The 18,097-nt window shown below is 57.2% G+C and overlaps 1 protein-coding gene across 1 annotated transcript in view; it reads left to right on the top strand.

Moving 5' to 3' along the window:
- Positions 1-18,097, top strand: part of SARDH (sarcosine dehydrogenase) — a 63,430-nt gene that overhangs the window by 24,917 nt on the left and 20,416 nt on the right. The window contains exons 13-18 of the mRNA XM_060153838.1: positions 397-538; positions 2,965-3,048; positions 4,918-5,031; positions 10,267-10,405; positions 12,041-12,154; positions 16,366-16,513. Of these exons, the coding sequence (XP_060009821.1) occupies positions 397-538; positions 2,965-3,048; positions 4,918-5,031; positions 10,267-10,405; positions 12,041-12,154; positions 16,366-16,513 (741 nt within the window). The remainder of the gene's footprint in view (positions 1-396; positions 539-2,964; positions 3,049-4,917; positions 5,032-10,266; positions 10,406-12,040; positions 12,155-16,365; positions 16,514-18,097) is intronic.

The raw sequence follows: 18,097 nt of genomic DNA, 5'->3' as shown, positions 1-18,097 counted from the left end.
CCGTCACCTTCACCCCTTGCCTCCGCTGAGGGGCACCGAGGGGAAAGGGGCATCACATCTGCTGACCCTAAACTCCGAAGATCCCTCACGTTAGCTTTCACGAGATCATCGGGGCCTGTCCGGCCCGGGGCCCAGGTCGGGGGCAAGGAGCACGGCTCACCCCACGCACTTCCCCAGCCTGAGGCCCTGAGCCTGAGGTGTCCACTCCCTGCGCCCGTCAGCTGTAGGGGGCTGCAGGCGAGGACGCTGAGCTCCCTGAGATTTGCGGGCTGCCCAAGGCCCCTCAGTGGGAGAACGGAGAGCCAGGAGCCCCCCTGAGGCCTGAGCCATAGGGAGGACTCCCGTGGAGGGGACAAGGGTCCCCAAGGCAGTGACGGGCCACTCCATCCACGACAGGCGCTTCCATCACTCGCTCACGGACCACGGCCGCTGGATTCGAGAGCGCAGCCACGAGTCCTACTCCAAGAATTACTCGGTCGTCTTCCCCCACGACGAGCCCCTGGCTGGACGCAACATGAGGACGGACCCCCTGCACGAGGTGCCACCCCACCCCCCGCAGTGCCTGCTCTGTGCCGGCTGCCGGCGCTCTCGGGGAGCCCCAGGTGCACCGGCAGGTGTGTGCAGCCGCCCATCAGGAGGGCAGGACCAGGCAGTGGCGTGCTAAGGAGACGTGCTCCTGCTTGTGGGGCCTGCTTGGGATGTCTTTCCTCCCCGGCAAGCTTCTACTTATATGATGAAACCCATCGTCAGGTGCCCTTTCCTGGGGCCTGCCCCTGGGCACTCTCCCAGGCCCCTGACAACCCAGGTGCCTTCCCTGTGCTCCCATTACCCCCCCCAACCCCAAGTCCATCTCCATCCCCCCTTCCTTGCCCCCATGTCTACGAGGACCCTGGCAACGGGGGCTGGGCCCCAGTCACTCTGAGCGCAGAGCCTGACTCTGGGTAGGTGCTCAGGGAATGTTTGTTGACGGGATGGCTGGGGCGGGAGGCAGGTGGGCAGGGCGCAGTGAGCAGGTAACATTTAAGCAGTGGAAGCCTCCTTCATCTGGGGCTCCAGCGCCTGGACCCCAGAGGGAGCTGGTGCCCACGGCACCTCCCCAGGACAGAGACATCCTTGGCTCCCGGGCTGCCCTGTCCTCCAGCCTGGCCTAGAGGCCAGGAATCTTGGGCCCCACGTGGGCTCGGGTTCCCCCAGCCTGTCCCCGGGCCTGCACCGTCCCCGCAGCACAGCAGTCTCCCAAGGAGCGCAGGGCTTGCTCGATGACTCTCGGGTGGAGGATGGGCTCAGACACGTGGCTCACATGTGCACAGTTCTGCCCGGAGGGGGCTTGGCGGGTGCAGCAGCCCTGCCCCCGGGGAGGAATCTGCCTTCACCCACATTTCACTTCCTCGTCAGCACCCTCCTGGTGACACTTCCCAGCTGTTGACGGTTGGCGTGTGTTTTGTTAAATAGAGGAGCCTGCTCTCCATTTTCCCTCCCAGGAAGGGTGATGCGTCTCTGGTGGAGGGGTCTCCACGCTCACTGGAGGGGAGTGGGTTTTGTGTCCTTGGTTGCCACCCCCTTGGACGTCCAGGGAGGACGCATCCGGGGGTCACCAGTTGGCATGTGACCTGGAGCGCCCTCCCCCTCGAGGTGGTGGCCCACGGGGAGGGGGAGACTCAGGCCGTCTTGGCCTCTGGCGCCCATCGGTCCTGGCACTTGAACGCCCGGCCACGCTCAGCTTCCGAAGCCCACTCCTCCTGGGCGCTGGGCTGGGTTGGCCCCAGGCACAGGGCCCTTCCAAACCTTAGAGCGGAGATTCTTTTTTCCCCCCAGGCTAAATTTATTTTCAAAGAAATCTGCCGCCACATTACTTTATTGTGTCTGCTGTAATTTCTTATTGTGGTAAAGTGCACACAGCATACAGCTTGCCATTTTAACCACTCTAAAGTGTACAGCGCAGGGGGTTAAGTACATTCACGGAGCTGCGTAACCACCACCACTATCCAGTTCCAGAATGTTTTTGTCACTGCGAGAGGAAACCTCGTACCCATGAAGCAATAACTCCCCATGTCGCCCCACCCCCCAGCCTAGAAAAGCTACCGATCTATACTTTCTGTCTCTCTGGATGTGCCTGTTCTGGTCTTTTCGCATAAATGGAATCGTACCCTGTGTGGCCCTTGGTGACCGGGCTGCTTTTCCTTACCTTGCCTCTGAGGTTCATCTGCGATGTAACAGGTGTCAGAACGTTCTTCCTTTGTCAGGCTGAATAACATCGCATCGTACGGGTGGACCACACTGGCCATCCATTCGTCCGTTGATGGGCGCCTGGGCTGTCCCCACCTCTGGGTGGCTGTGAACGCAGGTGTGCACAGGCTTGTTTGCGTCCCTGGTGTCATTTCTCCTGGGTGTACGCTTAGCTGTGGCATCGCTGGGTCACGGGTGTCCCAGACCGCTCGGGCTGCCGTAACAGACACCACAGGCTGGGGGGCTCGAATTCATCTCTCACAGTCCTGGAGGCTGGGCGGTCAGGATCCAGGTGTCTGCTGACCGGTTCCTGGTGAGGGCGGCCGCCTTCCTGCTGTGTCTGCTCCTGGCAGAGGGACAGCCCTGGTGGCTTCTCCTCTCCTAATAAGGCTTCGGACCCCACCCTTAGGGCCTCATTTCACCCTAATTCCTTCCTCACAGGCCCCGTCTCCAAATACAGTCACACTGGGGGTTAGGGCTTCAGCATAGGAATTTGGGGGTGCAATTCGGTCCATAAGAGAAGGTAATTCTGCAGACGGGGGATTCTTGAGGCGGGCAGTGTGGGTGCTGGGAGGGCTGCACAGTTGGAATCAGAGCCTGGGCTTGGGTCCTGGTTCCGAGTACCGGGACCTCTTTGCCCGCTGCCTGCTGCAGTGCCGGGTGGTGGATTCTCCCCTCCCTGCCCTTCTCTGTGCGTCTGGCCAGGCCTGAGTGGGCCTCTTCTCCCTCCACAACCAGGAACTCCTCGCACGAGGCTGCGTGTTCCAGGAGCGGCACGGCTGGGAGAGGCCGGGTTGGTTCAGTCCCCACGGCGCGGCTCCGGTGAGTGGCTCCCCGACACCCAGCGGCCATGCCCCCAGCCCGGCCTGCGCCCGGCCCCTGCCCACCGTCCCGCCTACGTCCTCCCCACCGGAGGTGGCTGTGTGTCTCCCTGTCCTTAGTGCCGTGGGGCGGGTGCGTCACCTGGCCTTTGGAGAAGCCGAGCCCTGGCCGGTCCACCTGAGGTCGTGGGATGTCCCCACAGGCATCCCTGACCGCCCACGGTGCCCGGCCTTCCACGGCCCAAATGGGCCGGGGGCCAGGAGAGCTGGTGTTCCACAGAGTGGAGGCTGCACACAAGGCTCCCCAGGTTTACGGGAGGAATTAGAGCGTCTTCTCGTAATTTGGTTCACATATCTTTGGCAACGGCAACTGTGAATGTTAGTAGGAGGATTTAGCCAAAATTATGCATTCTGTGTGTTAGCGCGTAAGTTGGTACTTCACAGCGTCCTGGCCTCTGGGTGCCCTCCTGGGGGCTGCCCAGCCCCCACCCAGTGCCTCTCAGGGACCCGGGTCCTCAGAGAAGAGTCAAAACCGTCCTGCTTGTGAGCCCCTCGGCCTGGGGTCTCTGGAGCAGGTGATGTGATTCTGAGGGGATGCTTTAATACAACCAGGGGGATAGTATTTGATCCAGATTTGCACAAATTAAAACCCCTTTCCCGTTGCTATGTTTCACCAGTCCCCTTCCAGTGCGACCCATCTGCCATCTCCGTAGCAGCTATGTGCCAAGGCACGTTCCAGGGCATGTTAGGTGAGGTGGATGGAGGCCAGAGTTCCTGATGGCTTCTGCCTCTGCTTCTCTGGGGTCAGCAGAGAGGAGGGGCCTAGGTAGACCCCTCCTTGAGCAGGTCTCTGCAGAACCCACTGCAGCCAGCCTGGTCCGCCCTGGAAGCCCCTCTCTCCCGGAATCCGCGGGCAAGGCGATGAGACCAGAGCAGGAATCGGTGACATACCTCTGGTCCCGAGATGGGCAGGCTGTGCAGTCCCCACCCGGGAGCCATCCTGGGAGTCCAGGGCACTGGGTGACAAGACGTCCCCAAACCCCTGACCCCTGGCCAGGCTACGGCGGGCTGGGATGTTAGGAGGGAGGGCTGGGGGAGGAGGAGGGGCCCCATCTGCAGGAACAGGACCAGGTGCGGGTGTTGGGGCCTGGGCCTCCCTGAGAGCGGCTGACCGAGTGCAGGAGGAGCCAAGGCAAGTGGCGGCTGAGGGGCCAGCCTCTGGGGCCCACGCCGGGCGCTCAGGACTCGCCTGTGACCTGAGGCAAGTTCCAGTCTCTCGGCGCCTCGGTTTCCTCATCTGTAGGGAGGGTCTCCCTTCCCGGAAGCGCGAGGCCCTTTGCGCAGGGCTTGGCCCGAGCAGGACCTGGTCCCGGATCACCATGGCAACCGCACCTGGAGCCACGCTGCGGCCACCCCAGCCCCGACTCCCCCTCCCTCTCCTTCCGCAAGCTGATCCCTGGGCCTTATCCCAGCGCCTTGGCGCTGAATCGGAAGCCCTGGCGTGGCCCCCGAGGTCCCAGTCAACCCGCCTGTTTCCCGTTCAGCCCCGTCCCTCGCCGTCCTCCCTACCCGAGCACACCCCGTTCGTTCTCCACCCTCCGGGGCCCCAGCGCTCCCACCGCCATGGAGATTATGGTGTCACCTGTGCAACATGGAGGGCATGCCTGAGCCCCGCCTCCACCCCGGCCTCGTCCACAGCGCGTTGCCCCTCGAAAGCGGGGCTCGGAGAGGGCAGGACCAGCTCTGCCCTGTGGACCTTTGTTTCCACAGGACCCGGCTCAGGGCTGGCCAGGCCGCGGGTACCGGGCCATGCTGTGCGTGGAGGGGGGAGGAGGGGGCGGGACCGGTGACGACCCCTCTTCTGCCCCAGGTGCTCCCTTACGACTACTACGGGGCCTACAGGCAGCGGGCGCACGAGGACTACGTCTACGGCAGGCTGCTGGGCCAGGAGTACACCTTCGACTTCCCGCCCCACCACGACGTGGTAGGACGCCCCATCCCTGATGGGATAGAAAGGCGGGCGTCCCCGTGGGCTGGCCCTCTCTGCCAGCTATCCCCACCCCCGTTTTTGGCCGACTCAGTTTCGTGGAGGAATCGGTGATGTTCTCTGCCCTCCCCTCCCGTCTGTACCAAGACTATGGCAGCGGTGAGGTCTGCTCAAGGAGTGGGGCTGGAGCCAGGCCTGGGTCTGGCTGTGTGGCCTCGGGCCAGGGCTTCACCTCTCTGAGCCTCTCGGAGCTGCTCTGATTCTCAGGTCGCTCCTGGCGGCTCCTGGCCCCTTCCTTCCGTTCCCGGCTCCTCATTTCTGTTGGGGTTGAGGTGAGTCCCTCTGAGTTTGCATCACACAGGGAAGTTCTCACAGGCAGCTTCTGCAGAAGAGACTATGCCAGCTTCCCCTCTGAGCCGCCCAGCTGTTTTGTTACCCAGCAGAACGTGCTGTGTCCCCGTGCATGTGGCCGACTGGGGAGGGAGCGAAGTCCCTTCGGTATCTGTTTGAGAGGGGGCCAAGGCCTCAGCCTGGGGGTCCCCAGGGATGGGTGGCCTGGGAAGCTTCCTGGGCGTGGGACCCCTGCAGTCACGTGGGGCCCCCTGCTTAGAAGCAAAGCTCTGCTGTTGCTGCCTGGAAACTCTTAATACATTCTGAACAGGCCCGCATCTTTATCGTGACTAGTTCTGCACCCGGTCCTGAAGGGGAGGAAGCACGCTTTCCTCCAAAGTTTGCTCTAGTAAAGGCATTGGGGGAGGCGGCTTCTGAAATGGAAGGGGAGGCATGTGCGTCTGAAAGCCCAGGAGTCCCTGGGGGCTGCCTCTCCGGGGAGCAAACGGGGCCCCGTCTGGCACCTCCGCACGGTGGCTTCCAAGGCCTGCGGGATGTTCAGGCCCTTGAGGATGTGGGCGCTGGGAGGGGATGCCAACTTGGCTTCGCGGCTGCATCCCACCCGCGCAAAGGCACCTCGACAGTCCCGGAGCATGAAACATGCACTTGTTCTCAGCCTTGGCAACGTCCCCAGCCTGGCTAGACGAGAGTCAGCCCGGGAAGCTGTTCTGGGGTTTGATCTGCAGCCCCAGCAGTGTAAGCGAAGGTACCACATGGCTGACGGGCGACGGGAGCTCCATAAAGAGTAGTGGTGCCTGGAGCTGTGCAGGAGCTGTGCAGACCCCATGGGGTGCCGGGTAACAACCAGCTGTCCCGGGGGGAAGACTGATCCCCGGCGCTGGCCAGTTTCCCCTGTATAAATGCCCTCACCATCCGCTCCCTCCCACCCACCCACGCGGCATCATTGAACGCAGAGCGGGGAGAGATGCGCACAGTGGCTTCTCGGGGTCGGGGCACTACTAGACAGACCCAGGTGATGAATAGCTCATCGTTTCCACCTGTGTAAACTTGAGTGGCCCACGTACTGCCCCTGGGCCTCAGAGGGCACCCGGCCGTGAGGCTGCTAATCACAGTTGCTCCCAGGCAGCGGTGTCTGTACCACACGGGGCGGGAGGAGATGGCGTGGGCCCCTCACACACCGTAAATGCTCCCTAAGTGGCAGCTCTGCTGTTATAATTTTTTTTTTTCCCGTAAAAGCAGTGGGATTGGCACATCTGCTCAGCGATGGGGTGAGGGGTTTAGGGCAAAGATGGAGTGACATTGCAAGGGAAGACCAAGCAGAAGAAACAGATGGACAGCAGGAAACCTTGAGACTGGAGCCAAGCGTTTGCGTACCGTATGGAGGGAAATAATGAGAGATGTTACCTTGTTTTTTTTTTTTTTTAAAAAAAAACAGCTTTATTGAGATATATTCACGTACCATACCACCCAACCACTTAAAGTGTACAATGCTTTTAGTATTTTCAGAGGGTTCTGCAACCATCACTGCAATCTAATTTTAGAACCTTTTTATCTCCCCCCCAGGGAAACCCTATACCCATTAGCCCATTTTCTCACCGCATCCCCACCTTCTGGCAGCCGCTAATCTACTTCCTGTCTGTGTAGCTTTACCTCATCTGGACGTTTCACGTAATGGACTCGTACAATGGTCCTCTGTGACTGGCATAATGTCTTCAAGGACCATCCATGTTTTAGGAAGTCGTCAGTACTTCATGACTTCTTATTCTGAACAATATTCCATTACATGGATACACTCCTTTCTCTTTATCCATTCATCTGTTGATGGACATTTGCGTGGTTCGACTTTCGGGCTATTATGAATAATGCTGCTCTGAAAATGTGCGTGCAAGTTTTTAGACAGATGTTTTCATTTCTCACGGGTAAATATCTGGGAGTGGGATTGCCGGGCCATGTGGTAGCTCCACGTTTCATGTTTTGAAGATCTGCGAAGGCTTTTCCAAAGTGGCTGCACCGTTTCACACCTCCGCCCGCGGCGGACGAGGTTCTCGGTTCTCCATCCTCGTGAGCACGTGTAGTTCTCTTTTTGACGCTAGCCATCCGGGTGGGTGTGAAGTGGTATCTCAAAGATCTGAGTTGCATTTCCCTAATGATGCTGGCGCGGAACATCTTTTCATGTGCAGATTTAGCCATTTGTATATCTTCTTTGGAGAAATGTCTATCCAGATATTTTGCTCAGTTTTAAATTGAGCTATTTGTCTTTTTATTGAGTTATAAGAATTCTCCGTACATTCTGGCTACAAGTCCCTTCTCAGGTTTATGATTTGTAAACATTTTCTCCCCTTCTGTGGGTTGTCTTTTCACTTTTTTAATGATATCGTTGGCAGCACGGCAGTTCTTAATTTTGATGAAGTACAGCTTATGTAGTTTTTCTTTTGTCCCTTGCGTTTTTAGTGTCATATTTAAGAAGGCGTTTCCTAACCCAGGTCACAACGAGTTACTCTTCCGTTTTCTTCTCAGAATGGTATCGTTTTAGGTCTCGTACTTAGGTCTGTGGTTCATTCTGAGGAAGCTTTGTGTGTGGCGTGAGGAAGGGGTCCAACTTTGCGCTTTTGCAGATGGCTATTCGGGTGTTCCGGCACCATTTGTTGAAGATTATTCTTTTCCCGATCGAATTGCCTTGGCATCCTTGTGAAAAATCAACTGACCATAAACGTCAGGGTTTATTTCTGGACTCTCAATTCTATTCCATTGATCTGTATTTCTATCCTTATGCTATACCACGCCGTCTTGAGTACATTAGCTTTGTAGTAAGTTTCGAAGTGAGGAAGTGTGAATCCTCTAGCTTTGTTCTCCTTTTTCAAGACTGTTTTGAATATTCTGGGTGCCTTGCATTTCTGTATGAATGTTAGAATCCGTTTGTCAGCTTCCGCCAAGAAGCCAGCCGAGATTTCGGTAGACTCTGTCTAATCGGTAGATTGATTTGGGGGGTACACTCAACTTAGCAATAGTGAGTCTTCATTTTGTAAACATGAGAGGGCTTTCCATTTATTTCGGTCTTTAATTTCTTTCAAAGATATTTTCTAGTTTTTAAGTACAAGTTTGCGCTTCTTTTGTTAAATTTATGTGTAAGCATTTAAAAATTCTTTTTGATGATGTAAATAGAATTATTTTCTTAATTTCATCGATTGTTCATGGCTAGCATATAGAAATACAAAAATTTTTTATTTGTTGTATATTGACCCTATATCCTGCAACCTTCTTGAACTATTTTATTAGGTGTAATAGTTTTTCAGTGGGTTCCTTAGGATTTTCTGATGTAAGATCACATCAGCTGCAAATAGAGATGGTTCTACTTCCCCTTTTCCAGTCTGGATGCCTTTTATTTTTTCTTGCCTAATTGCTCTGGCCGGGACCTCCAGTACAATGTTGAGTAGAAGTAGCAGAGTGGACAGCCCTGTCTTGTTCCTGATCTTAGCGTGGGACATTTAGTCTCTCACCATTAAGTATGTCAGCTGTGGGATTTTGTTCATGCCCTTTATCAGGTTGAGGAATTTCCCTTTTAGCCCTAGTTTACTTGGAGTTTTTATCATGAACAAGTGTTGGATTTTGTCAGATACTTTTTCTGCATCTATTGAGATGATCATTTGGTTTTTGTTCTTTATCCTGTGAAGATGGTACATTACGTCGATTGATTTTGGGGTGGTAAACCAGCCTTCCATTCCTGGGATAATCCCACTTGATCGTGGTGTGTAATCCTTTTTATATGTTGTTGGATTTAGCTTGCTAGTATTTTGTTGAGGTTTTTGTATCTGTATTCATGAAGGATTTTGGTCTGTAGTTTTCTTATGAGGTCTTTGGTTTTGGCATCAGGGGTAATGCTGGCCTCTCGGGAAGAGTTTGTGAAGAACTGGTATTAATTCTTTTTTGAATGTTTGGTAAAATACACTAGTGAAGCCATCTGGACCTGGGCTTTTCTTTGTGGGGAGTTTTAAATGACTAATTAAGTCTCTTTTTTATTATAGATGGATTCAGACTATTTCCCCTTCAGTAATTTGTGTCTTTCTAGGAATTTCATTTCATGTCTAATTTGTTGGTGGACAGCTGTTGACAGTATTCCTTAAAATCCTTTGCTATAAATTGGTTAGTGATACCCCTCTTTCATTCCTGATTTCAGTACTTCGAGTCTTCGCTGTTTTTTCTTGGTCAGTCTAGCTAGTGATTTGCCAATTTTGTTTATCTTTTCAAAGAAACAATTTTCAATTTTGCTGATTTTCTCTGTTTTTCAAGATTTCATTTATTTCCTTTCTAATCTCTAGTATGTCTTTCCTTCTGCCTGCCTTACCTTCTGCCTACTTTGGGCTTAATTTGCTCTCCTTTTCTAGTTTCTCAAAGTGGAGAAGTTAGGTTACTGACTGGAGAGCTCTTGCAGGTGGAAAACTTCCATGAGCACAGCACTAGCTTCATCCCATCAGTCTGCATATGTTGTATTTTCATGTTCATTCATCTCCAAGTGTTGTCTAATTCCCTTTCTCTTTGATCCGTTGGTTATCCAGGACTGCGTTGTCTAACTTCACTTATTTGTGAATTTCCCAATTTTTCTTCCACTACTGATTTCTAATTTGATTCCACTGTGGTCAAAGAACATATTTTGTATGATTTTAACCCGTTTGAATTTATCATCTTGTTTTATGGCTTCTGGTCTACCCTGGAGAGTGTCTCCTGTGCTTGAAAAGGATGGTCACTGTGTGTTCCTAGCTGGAGGGGAGGAAGGCAGGAGGGGCTCTCGGACTAGGACGGCAGCCAAGGGCCCAGGGCCCCAGGGTCTGGGGGAGGAGTCAGGTCCCGGAGCCCACACAGCACACCACCTCTGGAACTTTTCAGATCAGGAAGGAGTGTCTGGCCTGCAGAGGGGCCGCTGCTGTGTTTGACATGTCCTACTTTGGGAAGTTCTACCTGGTGGGCCTGGACGCGAGGAAGGCCGCCGACTGGCTCTTCTCGGCCGATGTCAACCGGCCCCCAGGTACGGAGCCCAGGTGGGCCACGCTTTCCCACTTCGGTGCAGCCCCAGGCACTGAGATGAGACAGGGAGCTGACCCTGTCCTCTCTGGGCTCATCTGGCTCATGGCTCCGCCCCGGGGCCTGGCCCTGGGGCCCCGTGTCCAGACCCCTCTGCCCTCCTGGCCGAGCCCCGGCCCCAGGCCCCCTCCACCTTCCTCCCTCCCTCTACCCTCTGTCTCCTCCTCCATCCTCCCCCCTGCCCCCACCCCCACTTTTACTTTGTTCCAGACAGGATTCCAGGCAGCAAGTCCTCAGAACAGTCTCCTGGGGCTGGGGAACCTGTCCACTTCCCCCCCTAGGAATGCTCTCCCCAAGTAGGGTTTCTAGAATTAAAAACACAGGGTGTTCAGTGCCATTTGAATTCTAAATAAAGGATGAATAACTTCTTAGTGTAAGTATGTCCCATGCAATGTTTGGGATATGCCTCTCCTTTTTTATCACGCATCCCCATCCACCCAACCCCAAACTCACCCAGCCCCATCGCTATTAGTTTCCTAGAGCTGCTGTAACAAAGTACCACAAACTGAGTGGCTTTAAACAACCTAAATGTGTTGTCTTACAAGCCTGGGGCTGGAAGTTCAGACTCAGGGCCGTGATCCCAAGAACATAGAATCCCTCCTTTTTGCCCCTCCTGGCTTCTGGCCGTGGCCACCATCCATGGCTTTCAACCACGTTGCTCCAATCTCTGCCTCTGAGTCACACGGCCTTCTCCCTGCATTTTCTTCTTCTTTTAAGGGCACCAATTACGTTGGATTAGGGCCCCACCCTGATGACCTCTGATCACCCTAGCATGATCCCATCTGCAAAGACCCTATTTCCAAATAAGGTCCATTCACAGGGACTGGGGGTTAGGACTTCAACATACCATTCTGGGGGACACAGTTCAACCCATTACACCATTTATCCAGCCAACCCACCTGCCCCCTGCCTCACATGTACCTGCTACTCACCTCCCCTTAATCCCCCGCGTCCCATTCATTGTGCCAACACCCTTCTACCCACCCACCCGTCCCCTCCTTCCATCCATGCTTCCCCCCACCCTCTCCTCACCTCCGCATTCTCTCATCCATGCATCCATCTCCTCACCTCCCCTTAATCCCCCGCATCCCATTCATCGTGCCAACACCCTTCTACCCACCCACCCGTCCCCTCCTTCCATCCGTGCTTCCCCCCACCCTCTCCCCACCTCCGCATTCTCTCATCCATCCATCTACTTCCTTTTGCATACTCATTTGTTCATCAGCCATTCAAGGAGCTTCTGCTATGCCAGGCATGGTGCTAGGAGCGCCCAATGAATGAGATATAAATTCTGCCCTTAAAGACGTCCCAGCGTGGGGGTGGGGTGGGTGGGAGGGAGGGAGGGATTCGAGGCATTTCTAGAAGAAAGAAGCCTCCCTCCTGACCCTTCCTCCTCTGGGCATGGCAGTGCTGGGTGACCTGCCCATCCCTCTCTGGGTCATTCAGTCGTGGTGGCATCACTGAGACGAGGGGCCTTTCAAGGTTGCCCCCCTAGGGTATCCGACCAAGGGTTACCCTGAGCTGAGGGGCCGCCCCGCTAAATGGCTCCCACATTCTGGGGTCTTCGTCCTGTCCGCAGGCTCCACGGTGTACACCTGCATGCTGAACCACCGCGGGGGCACCGAGAGCGACCTGACTGTCAGCCGCCTTGCTCCCAGCCCCCAGACCTCCCCACTGGCCCCTGCCTTTGAAGGTAAGCGATGCCTCGAGGATCCAGCAGTGCCCTCGATGCAGCCCCGCTCGGTGAGGCGGCCGCCGACGCAGGACGCACTGGGCGGGGCTGCCAGGCTGCTCTGGAGTCACGCGTGTGCCCGCCGCAGTCAGGGCCTGGGGGCTCAGAGGTCTCGCTTCAGGCAACGATGCTGGGCTTCCAGCGCTCAGTGATTATGCCTTTGAACCTGCCCGTCCCGCGGGGTTTCGGAGTGGCCACAGCGTGCGCGTGCTCAGCTCACCTGCCCGGAAGAGAGTGAGCCGAGGATAAGGCCACGCCTCCCTCGTGGAGAAGTTAGCGCCTTTCTGACACCGGCATCTATGCTGAATTGGCTGTCTCCGTTCCCATGTAACTCTCAGTCTCAGACTGGGGCAGGTCCTTAGAAGATATCCAGCTCTGTGCCCAAGCTGACACCCACACTGCCCTCTGCAGGCCCTCTGCTTCTGCTTGCATGCCTCTTGTGACGGGGAGCTCATTACTCGTATCCCTTGTTTGCACAGGTCTGACTACGCTGAGCCAGATCTGCCCCCATCAGTTCACCTCCCCGACCCACCCTTTGGTTCACATGGGAGCAGTCGAATCTCTAGTGCTGCAAGCCTGTCTCCGTCAGGGCAGAATAGCAATGGCTAAGCTTCACAGAGCGTGGGAAGCATCCCCGCTCTCCAAGAAGGGGCCCCCTTGCCACCCCTGGGACACTGGATTTGCAGGGGAGAAAGGATTCAACTGTGCTGCTCTCCGTGCGGCTGCACTGTACCGTCGGGGGAAGGGTCACTGTCAGCCCGTTCAGGAAACCTGGCGGCCCCAGCTCCCGGCCTGGCTCAGTGCTGCTGGCCATTCAGTTGCGTGGGACTCAGTCACGGAGGAGGGGGGCGAGGTCTGGCCTGGGCACTGGGAGAGGGAGGTGCAGGAAAAGCCCGATAGAACACTGGGTGGGATTGTGAGGGGGTGGGAAAGAGCGAGGATTATGGGAGGCCATGGGAAGCAGGTGAGCCAGGATGAGGAAGGTTTCCTGGAGGAGGTGATGTCTGGCCTGAACCTCGAAGGATGGATACGAGCCACCTGCTAGAAAGGTGTGGAGAAAAGAACGCGGGAGGTGCCTGTGAGGAGCTGGGCGGAGAGGGGCCTGCCACCGCCTGGCTCGGGGCCCGCCTCTCTGAGCCTCAGTTTCCCCATCTGTGAAGTGGAGACAAATGACCCACCTCCCTGAGCTGCTGCAGGGAGTTGAGCGAGAGTCTGGGGGTGCCAGGAGGGCTGGGGAGCAGCCTCCCTGAGCTTGTTTCCCCACCTGGAAACTAGTCCCCGTCACGGGGGAGTTGTCACCAGGGCTCTGTACGCTGAGCCACGGCCCAAGGGGCAGCTTCTTGTGCCCTTCCCGATGAGTCTGGTGGATTCCTGGCCCTGGAGGAGAACTCGCCTGCCAGGGTGAGAAGAGCAGGCTCTGAGAGGAGGGGAAGGGGAGGTGTGAATGGACCCCGGGAGATGTTTCTCCTGGACGCTGGGGGCGTCTGCCTCAGGTTAAACGGCCGCCTGGTGGGGAGGTTTGCACTTGGTGGGTTCTTGACCTGCCAGGGCGTGTGCAGATGACAAGCAAGTCACAGTGGTCTGTGGAGCGTGCTAAAGGTCCCGGCTTCACCGCTAAGCACAGAAAACCCACATACGGACCTTGTATTTTCAGCCTTAAAAAAGCGGTACTGTTCCTGCTGTGAACATGCATGTCCATTCAGTGCGCGTGTTTATACCTGTTAGGTCAGATCACCATTAAGACAAGAGGATGTGTGTTTCACGTGTGATCAAGGTTGTGTATAAAGCAGTTGTCCATCTTAAATGTGATTTTGAACAGTATTTTACATCACAAAAGGAGTACATACCTGTAGGAAACATTTGGACAATTCTGAAAAGTACAAAATAAAGTCCACAGCTCCTGGCCCGAGCCAGAGCCCTGGAGCCTGCCCTCTGACCGCCCTCCCTGCCATGTCCGCCATGTGGGCTGGACCTGGACCTGGGCACTTCGCGATGTTTTTCATGAGAGACAGCTGCCCAGAGGAGGCCAGGCCCAGCAGCCGCCGTCTGTCTGGAACCAGGTGGCTTCAGTTAACGCTCGGGTCCCCCTGGGAGGGGCCTCGGCATGGCTGCAGACGGGCGGGGCCGCGCGGGGGCCACGGAGCGTGCTCCGGGCGCTGGGGTAGAGGATGCCACTGGAGACTCGATCCTCAGAGGTGTTCTCAATCCAGCGTCCCAAGAGCCCCCAGCCCAGGTAGCAGGGGATCCTTGGGGATCAGCTCGTTTGTTTGGCCTTTGAGTTGGGTCTGGATGGACAGCCAGGACTGAGGGCACAGACGGGCACACAGAACGTGGGGTGACGAGGTCAGGGGTGTTCCAGAGGTCACCTGGACGGGGCGGGAGGACGACCAGGACTCTGGCTGGGGTCTCCACGTGGGGGGCTGATGGCAAAGCCAGGGGCTCTTCTGCTCTCCCCCCGGCTGCTGCGGGTGGAACCCTGGCTTGGAGGGGCGAAGGGTTCCCAGCTTCACGCTTCCAGGCGTGGTGGCCTGACCGGTCCCAGCTCCAGGACCTTCCATCAGAGCCCAGCCAGCGAGTGCTTCTGGGGAGGGAGCAGAGGTCCCAGGCCCCCCACCCCATCCCCTGTCCCCGTCTGGGCTCTGCTACGAGCTTCACGCTCCCCTGCCGGAGAAGCAAAGTGGGGCGTGTCTCTTTTTCAATTATAGTAGGTGCCCGCACCTATGATCACAATGACATGCTGTTCCACTGCTGTGGAAGCCTCGGGGAGTGGGGGCCAGTGTGCGGAAGGGCGTCTAGGCAGGATTCTCCAGACTCCGGAGCCTCCCCGAGAGCTGCTGCCCCCCTCCCACGCCAGCTGTGCCCAGAGTGGGCTGGGGGCTGGTGCCAGGCCGGCCCCCGGCGGGGCCCAGAGTGAATGGCGTTGAAAGCTGAGAGGAGCAGCCCTTGGGCAAGACCGGACCCCCGGGGAGGGAGATGAGTGTCGCAGTGCGTAACCGTCCCGGTTCCTGGTTCCTGAGCCCCAAGCTGGGCTCCTGGTGCCGCCATAGCTCCTTCAATCACCCCAGCAGCCTTGTGAGGGGGGGTTCTGGCCTCATTCCCATTGTACAGATGCAGAAACTGAGGCTGGAAGTCAGGGATTGACTGGGTACCATCACTCTGAGATGGGGGGAGCCCTGCTGGAAGGAAGGAAGGAAGAGAGGGAATGGGATGGGGAGAAGGGCGCATAGAAAATGCAGAGGAGCGAAGCCCCTTCCAGGCCCGCCACCTCCACCAGGTCACGGGGGGAGTGGTCAGTGAGAGCCTGCCCGCCCAGGGCACACACAGTGGCTGAATCTCACAGCATCCCCGCGGGTGAGGTGCCTTCACCCCAAATTGCAGGTGACATTTCGGAGGCTCAGGCAGGCTGCATGGGGGTCCAGGGCCACACAGCTGTCTGAGGTCACAGCCCCCCGGGGCAGTGGCTGTCCCAGGACACTGGGCCAAGGTGAGCTCCCCTCCGCTCAGCAGTACCCGGGTGGCAGCACGGCCCAGTGGATGCTCCACAGGCCGTGGACTCAGAGCTGGACAGAGGCCAGTCTTCTCACACCGTGTGACCTCTCTGAACCTCAGTCTCCTTTTCCCGAGGGTGGTGACGCGTGTCAGTCTCCTCAGAAGGATCAATGGTGTGTTGCCTGTAACGCCCCGGCTCGACACCAGCCCCCATAAGGCCATGGCAGGGATCCTAGGGACCGGGGGGCCATGGGAATATGAAGAGAAACGGGAGCTGGTCAGGACGTTAGACTCAGAGAAGGAAAGAGGCTTGTCCAAGCTCGCCCAGCACTGGCAGCTGAGGTGGGACTCGGTCTCCCCACGGCGTGATGGCGCTGGGAGCTCTTACGCTTTCTTGGACCACAAACCCTTTGAGAAGTGGGAGAAAGCCTCAGACTCTCCCAGAAGATGCTCCCTTGACACGTGCAGCCTCAGGGGGTCCCGCACCCAGCCCCTCCTCCCCGCATTTCGTCCTGCGGGTGATGAGAACCCAGGGTCCCTTGGGAGTGTCCCCATCACTTGGGCCTTTGTCGTTCGCTTTCAAGGAAAGAGTGTTTGTTTTCTCCATGAGGCCTCGGGCCATCCCCTCTGCCCCGCCTCCTCCGTCCCACAGTCCTGCGCTGAGTCCCGTGCTTCTCCTCCAGGGGACGGCTACTACCTGGCCGTGGGCGGGGCTGTGGCCCAGCACAACTGGTCCCACATCACCACGGTGCTGCAGGACCGGAGGTTCCGGTGCCAGCTTGTCGACAGCTCCGAGGACCTGGGCCTGATCAGCGTCCAGGGCCCAGCCAGGTGAGGAGAGGGCGGGGAGCCAGGCACCGGGGTGCCCCTGGGCCCTGGGCCCTCGGCCCTCTCTCTGGGGCCCGGGGCAGAACCACTTACTGCTTCAGAATGGGACACTGTGGTCAGTAAGCTCGACATGCCAGCGACCTCAGAGAGGCCACACCAGAAGGACGCTTTTCGAAGCACTAGAATACAGAAAAGCGCTTAATAAAGGACTCAGACTGAACCTCACTGTGAATCAGTACGCGAGGATTCAGTGGTCACGGAAGGGCCAGCGAGGGTGTCTCTGGACAGCTGATACAGACTAAGAATCATGTGCGCCATCTCTAGGGGGGCAGAGCCAGACTGGGGTTCCACGTGCTACCTGGGCTCAGAATAACGCTCTACACCGAGAGGTGGCCTGCTGCTCCCTAGCGCCCCCAATGACTAGGTCTGCAGACGATCGTTCACTCCTTAATCCATTCTGTGAGCGTTTACTGAGCTGTGTTCCCACCCAGGAGGAATCAGCTCCTGGAAAGCCCTCGAATTCCAGCTTGTGCGTGGAGCCACACGACGGTCTTAGGCAAAGGGGCACCTGAGCAGCTGTGCACGTTGGAAAGATCCCTCTGGCTGCGCTTTGGAGAGGGGACGGGGGGATAGGGGATAAGGGGGGAAGCACAGCGTGTTGACGTCGACCAGCCAGGGGCCTGGGATGTACCAACATCTCCTCCAGTCCTGATCACAGCCCTTGGAGGTGGTTAGAAGTATTTTTATTCTTATTGGTGAAGAAGAGAGGATGGTGCACCTCCAGCCAGGTTATCCCAAAGCTGACGCTTAGATGCAGCACGGCCGTGTCCACGGGACATCCCTGTCAGCCGGGGTCATGCCAGGATCCCCAGCCAGTGCACGCAGGCCCCACCACGGGGTCCATTTTCCCTGGTTCTTTGGGGCTGACCAAGCCTGCAGCACCCCAGCTGGGTCCTGGACTGGCGGCCCTCCCCTCCCGGGTGGAGTGTAGCTGGCTCTGAGCGTGCATCGTCTCGCACAGAGGCACACGGCACACACGCGGCACGTGCTCTCCGAATCACGGCTGGCTGTGTACCTTAACCATCAAGTGCTGGACTTCAGGCTTCTCATGAAAAGCAATATTTATTAGGGGGCCCTTGGAGGGGACACTGCGGGAAATGAGGGGGTCAAGGCTTGGAGCTCTCTGAAGGGACAGTGTTTCAGGCAGAGGAGGCAGCAGGTGCAAAGGCCCTGTGGCAGGGGGAAAAGCGGTGAGGCCAGGGCCATAGGAGACAGGCTCAGAGGGCAGTGGAGGCGAGAGCCTACAGGTGCAGAGGCTACTCCTCCAGGAGAGGGAACTGAGCAGAAGAAGGGCTTTAACGGGGTCTCTGATTCTGGGCCAGGGAGTAGGAGGCCGGCAGGTGTGAGGAGCCTCAGGGGCCAAGTGAAGCAGGGGTTCTGAGCGGAGAGTGATGAGCCGTGTCCAGGTGGTCAATGGGTCCAGCGTGTGGGGTTCCTCTCCCCACACACTGACCTCCGCATCTCTGGGCTGAATGGGGGTGGGCGTCCTGGCCTCCTGAGCTCGAGGCCATCCTCGGAAGCCTCAGC

This window comes from Lagenorhynchus albirostris, chromosome 7 (genome assembly GCF_949774975.1).
Source record: "Lagenorhynchus albirostris chromosome 7, mLagAlb1.1, whole genome shotgun sequence".
NCBI lineage: Eukaryota > Metazoa > Chordata > Mammalia > Artiodactyla > Delphinidae > Lagenorhynchus > Lagenorhynchus albirostris.
Note: the sequence above shows the minus strand (reverse complement) of the source record. Positions and strands in the feature narration are given on the sequence as shown.